At 39.5% G+C, this 5,851-nt stretch overlaps 1 protein-coding gene across 1 annotated transcript; it reads right to left on the bottom strand.

Moving 5' to 3' along the window:
• Positions 1–264: 264 nt before the first annotated feature.
• On the bottom strand, positions 265–4,607 carry LOC147518043 (putative linoleate 9S-lipoxygenase 5). The gene is made up of 9 exons (XM_086590040.1): positions 4,271–4,607; positions 3,401–3,690; positions 2,970–3,210; positions 2,538–2,873; positions 2,296–2,381; positions 2,074–2,181; positions 1,681–1,985; positions 1,342–1,605; positions 265–1,255 (listed from the first exon to the last, which is right to left on the bottom strand). The coding sequence occupies exons 1-9, from the start codon at positions 4,500–4,502 to the stop codon at positions 487–489; spliced, it is 2,631 nt and encodes an 876-aa protein (XP_086446166.1). The 5' UTR covers positions 4,503–4,607; the 3' UTR covers positions 265–486.
• Between the last annotated feature and the right edge of the window lie 1,244 nt (positions 4,608–5,851).

The following is a 5,851-nucleotide window of genomic DNA, read 5'->3' as shown; positions in this document are numbered from 1 at the left end:
AATAAGTTAGGTTGGAAGGGAGGCCCAAACTGTAGACCATTATATCAGGACTCTGGCTTCTGATTCGTGCTTCTGATTTTCTGTCGCTAATATATCAAAACATTCAACTCGATATATTGACGGTCAACAGAATCGCAAAATTCAAAAAATAAAATCGTCGATACATTACAAGTGTCGGTATGATACCCCTGATATTTCGAATTTCACGGTATGTGGGGATATTGGTGTGTCACTGTGTCCTTTCTCCCCCTCATATTGACTAGATTTGTACTTAGAAATTTGAATCCTTCTATTCCAAGTGAACATAGGCCGATTAATTTATACATTAGAATCACAATCTTCTGTACAGTACTACAGTACTAGTATCCTAGAATAGGAGAAAAAACTTCCCAAGAATAAGAAGACTCAAGAAGTACGTTATGTGAGTAATGCTTAATAAAAGGATTTTGCTTCAGGAATCTATACTAAATGTGTAATGAGCAACCCTTATATAGAGACACTGTTGGGAATACCATATCCTATAAGTCCACCGACCGTTGAATCTTCACTGGTGTTTGGACAGAGCAATGTATATGGAACATTGACAAGCCCTTTCCGATTTTTCTGTTGTTCGTCTTCATTTAATTCTTTAATTCTGTTTTCGATCTTCACCAGCCTATTTCTAAACCTGTCAAATGCTTTCAGTGGTTCGGGATCTAATGTCCACTCCTGAGGGTCTCTCTGTCCAAGATAGACTTCATCGGAAGAATGCCTGGACAGTATCTCTATTAAGGACACACCAAGGAGTGTATGAAGCTGACTTGTGATTGTTTTGAGGAAGGCTCGATCAGGGTTTAACTCGAGTTCAGCGTACTCGTCAGTGTCAGGCTCAGGCATGAAGCGACGGCTTATTGTTGGACGGTTGCAAACGTAACCTGCATAGGTGTACTGTCCAAAATTGACTGCTGCATGGAGGGCTGAGGCCACCCATATGATAATGGTGCAGGACTGGGTTAGCTCAGCGACTGTATGCATCTTGGGCCACCATGGCTCATTCTTCTTGTCACCATGACCGACATCACGAATTTCTGCCCACCAGGACTGGAGCTCAGGGTCACATTGGACAATTTCATCACTTGGGTAGTAGGAAGAACAATACTCCTTAACCCATGTCTCGATTGCTGACCAGATCTCTAGACCATCAACAGCATATGGATAGTGTTCAATCAGTAAGCGGAGACCATGAGGGTGGCTTGGGTCTTCAACTGCTATTCCTCTGAACGAAATGTTCATGGGGGTTCTATTAGTTCAAATTATATATAAATACAAGAAAGTTTCAAATTTTTTGACATTGTACAGTACCTTTTAATGAGATCTGCTGGGAGACCTTGTTCAGTGAAAACCCAGCCCTTATAAATCACAGAAGACATTTCCATAGAGTATTTGGCTGGAAAGACGGTGTTCTCTAGTACACCATACGCATTAATGAGGATCTGCCGAGCCAGGGCATTTATATTCATTGTATCCCTAAAATGAGGATGCAAAAGCTTGTGGATTGGGTGGAGTACACTCAATTGTCTATTCGTAGCAATCACAAATGGCTCGATTACTGCATGCGTGTTCAACCTGTATCAAGAATCTTTATCATTCAGGGTCACTAGACAACAAGCTTTATGACAGTGGAGATTGCATCATTCATACCAGTGGCTGATGAGTTGATGAACACCGGAGTCATTCACAGCAGTATAAGCTTTTGCCAGCTTCCACACTGATTTCTCAACACCTTCTTCAGCCGGAGTGTATACCGTACTGACAGCACCATATTGCTCTCCTTTAGGATGTGGTAAGCTCAGCTCAATTGCCAATGGCTTCAAGGTTCCATCGTCTTTCAGGAAAAGGAGTGTTCTAGTGGCGTAAGTTTTTGTGCTAGTTGTATTTATCTTCTTCAAGTATGGCATCAATGCATCATGATGATCTAATATGAATAGCTTGTTGTTTGTTAGGGCCTACAGATAGACCATAATTATTGTGCGATTAAGAATAAATAAGAGTGCCATAGTGGATGAGAAAATATAGAACACGTTGTGGCAGTACCTCATCTACTGTTCGTCCATCTAGTTTCTGCTCGATGTGTTTCTCATTTATTGTGCTTGTTTGGTTACCGTATAATTTAGGATCAAGCGTGCTAGTTGGTGGAAAATCCTGCATATTAAACTCTAGTTACCTACATTTCTGGGATGAAAACCCTAAGGAAACAAGAGAAAGTTCCAGATCGAAACTGTATTAACATTTACAAGCTTTTTAAGTTTTGCTTACTTGGAGAAGACGGATTGAAACAGGGTTCACTCCAGCAAGCATTTGCCGTCCAAATTCTTCGTCAGACATCCATGCAGTTTCATCTTCTGCAACACCACCAAATAAGTCCGACCAAGTTATATCCTGTTATGTTATTTATGAATACTTGACACAAGCAACATACATGACCGTCTATCTACAGGTCTAGGTTATGTTGTCTGTTAAAACTAATGAAAATGGCCATGTTGGAGATAGATGCATACCTTTTATCACATCAGGCGTGGGGAATTTGGGTGGGCGCTCACCATCAGAACGAAGTATTTCCTTAAACATCTGCAAGGGAATTATCTCTCTAATTCTCTTCAACGCACCTCTAGGTACTGGGATCCCTCCTTCATAGAGGTCGAGAACGTCTTGGAAGGTATCGAATTCATTCGGAGTGCAGTCACAAAGAGCTATAATTTCTGAAAATAGCACCTGCATCACTGACTTCAGTCCGTAAGCGAGGAAATCCGACATCTTTAGATATTTAAATCGCTCGTCTCTTGGGACATATATATCCAGCCTCAGAAGGAACAATCTTTTTTCAGTTTCAGGATCTGTTAATGATGGTATCAAGAAAACTAAACATTAGCAACAAATGTTAGATCAAGCAGTCGCTAACAAAGTAAGAGCTGGATTTTCAAGTATTGAACCTTTCTTTGTGGGTGGCCGGCCTGTTCTTCCCCTCCTAGGATAAGGATACTCAGAAGACCCTCCTAGAACAGGACGTTCGTAATCGGGACCTTTATCTGGATCCCCCAAATCATTGTAGAGTGCATAGTCGTAGACTCGGTCCCATTCCTTCAGTTCCCCTGTCCCGTCTCCTCTTAGGATTGCGAGTTCTTCTGCCCTGTATTTGCGTAAAGGCTCTGGCGTATTGCTGGGGAGATAAGTCTGTCACCATAGAATGTAGCTTAGCTATCAATTGTTTCAGTATAGTATGTGTGTTTGTTTCTTTCAATTTTTGCAAGGAATATCGTTCTAGTATTCTATTGCTATCACTTTGCATTTTCTCTACAACCATAACAATCATTTATATAGCAAAAAGCCTCTAAACTCATTTGCTGACTTATCACTTATCTACCTGATTGGGGAAGAAAACCCGGTTGTATTTGTACTTCTTTGTTGGGTAAATCCAAGAATTGCAATTGAAATGAATACGACCCAGACCTGGAAAATCTTCTAATGTGACAGACTTGAGATAGAATTCACTTTGGTGATGGTTCTTGATTATGAAAGCTCCTGGAATCCCTATATCCTCATTCCAGTCAAATGTAGCCTTGAATATGGTTGCACCCGCAGCGGTTGAGCTGAGCTTTTTGTTCAATTCTTCCAAATAGGCAGGCTGTCCTAGCTTCGCTTCCATCCCATTCTCTACACAAGCAACGTATCAAACTTAGAATTTGACACACACACACAAAGGTAAAATTTGCGACAAATAACTTTGTGGAGCACAAGTCGTTTTAGTTGTATTACGTTTTAACTGTTTAGTATTGTATAATAGGATCTGAAACCATTAGGGAACCTTAAGTCAGGCAAGAAAAATAATAGCAGATTTTGGGTGTGCAGCCATATATTCATTCTATTATCACAATTCTAGTAGGTCACCACTAATGTTACTCCATTTGGTGAGGAGCCAGACAAGGAAGGACATGGAACATGCTCCGCACCTTCCACACGCTATCAACTATTAAGATTTAAGAGTCAAATTAGACAGTGCAAGAAAAGAGAATAACTTTAGTATTTGGATGTTTGGACTTGGGACACTTGGGAAGAAAAGTACAGTACTGGCATCCTAAAAGGATTGAAAGTACTCTGAGGAATAATTTGACAGGATCTAATGAATATTTAAGGCAGAGACTACGGAACACTTCTTCCTTAACTGAAACACTTCTTCCAAGTTTCTTTGGAATGTTAAGCTGGAAATAAGAGTAAAAACAAGGAAGAAACTGACCTGGGTCAGCAGTATCAGCACTGATGAGCTGCAGAGAAACTCTTTTGCCCAGCAACTCATGAACACTATCAAGAAATGATGCATGGAAGCCATTAAAATCCAACATACTCTTCCTCATCAACACAACTGTCCCTTGGATCTTTTTACTCATGCCCATTTCTCCTTCCAATCTGTTTTTGTCTTCTTTTCCTCTTATCATGTCTACAAGATGAAGAAACAACTGAAGACACATTGTTAGTTTATGTAATTGGTAGAATGCTAAGAGGGGAAGTAGAGAGGTATTGAGTTTTCGAATGATTGGAAGCTGCAATGGCAATATGATCAATATTTATAGACAAACGATGAATGCTAGTTGCGTAGTTTCTTGCTCTTTTCTCATTCCTAAGGCCCAAACATAGACTATGAATTGACTTGATCAAGTCATTAGTCTTGAAGTGGTGGGACCTGTAGTTCGTATCTCTAGGATAATTAGTCCAACATCTGCTTCTTGCCCAAAAATTATAGCAAACATGACTTGATCACCAGGTGACAGGGTCCAATTTTGGGTGTTCGACATGTTGATAATGCTGATTGAAAAGTTCATATCAAGAGTAATAATTCCATTGCAGATGATCAAGTGAAAGGAAAGTCATTCCACATGTGAAGTCCACTACCATTGCCACTCCATTATCGAAAGTACTGTACATTAACGCGCCAATCTTTCACTATCCTTGTCTATCTCACTGAATATTCATACGCTGATTCTGGTATTGTGCATTTATTTGTTCGTATGTGCTTCTTTTCCAAACGCCCGCACAATTTTGTGACACCCTAGAAGTCTAGAACACGATTAGTGCTGTAAGTCTGTAAGGAAAATTGTTACAATGGAATATGGTCAATACGACAATACCCAATGGGGTGCTGACTTTAAATTAAATAAGTCCATGGGTATCCTGCCAAGTAAATCAAACTGCTCTAAGGAGTAAGGATGCCTACAGGCCACAACCCTTTAGAGTGATTTTTTGCTCCCAGCGTTGGTTCCTCCAAGCGCTCCAAGGGAATTTTGAGTCATACACGTCTCATCTTTTCCACAAAATAAGGGAAGTTACAACCGTCACAAAATTCTCAAAATTTCCAATTTTACTAGTTTGTCCCTCATAAAGAAATAAAAAGAAGAAATAAAAAAAATGTAAAGTGGAATAAACCAACAAGCATGTGTATTTCTTTTTCATCTTCTTCCCGCAAAAACGTGTTAATAACAATAATATCATATTCTTGTTAGTTTGTTCTTAATGCATCCATCGTGTTTTTCATATTTTGATTCCTATTTTTTGTTTTGTTTCGGTTTTATTTTTATTTCCTTTCTAGTTATGACTGAGGGACAAACTAGTAAAATTAGAAATTTTTAGGATTTTGTGCGAGGTGTAACTATGTGTGTGGCTGATAATTCCCTTGGAGCGCTTGGAGGAACTAACAATGGAAGCAAAAAATTGCTCACAGGCATTCTCAGATTCATTTTACTTTCTGCTTTAGTATATTCCAATTCACGTGGACTCCTTTAGACAAGATTAATTAGTTCCTCCCCTTCTAAAATTGATTCCA

Source organism: Coptis chinensis, chromosome 2 (genome assembly GCF_015680905.1).
Source record: "Coptis chinensis isolate HL-2020 chromosome 2, ASM1568090v1, whole genome shotgun sequence".
NCBI lineage: Eukaryota > Viridiplantae > Streptophyta > Magnoliopsida > Ranunculales > Ranunculaceae > Coptis > Coptis chinensis.
The sequence above is the reverse complement of the archived record's forward strand: the minus strand, read 5'-3'. Positions and strand labels throughout refer to the sequence as shown.

Coding starts and splice junctions, on each gene's coding strand:
- LOC147518043 (XM_086590040.1), bottom strand. CDS start 4,502: ATGTGTCTTCAGTTGTTTCTTCATCTTGTAGACATGATAAGAGGAAAA. Junction 2,182..2,295: donor TTTCAATCCGTCTTCTCCAA/GTAAGCAAAACT, acceptor TTTAATATGCAG/GATTTTCCACCAACTAGCAC. Junction 1,606..1,680: donor CATCAACTCATCAGCCACTG/GTATGAATGATG, acceptor TTCTTGATACAG/GTTGAACACGCATGCAGTAA.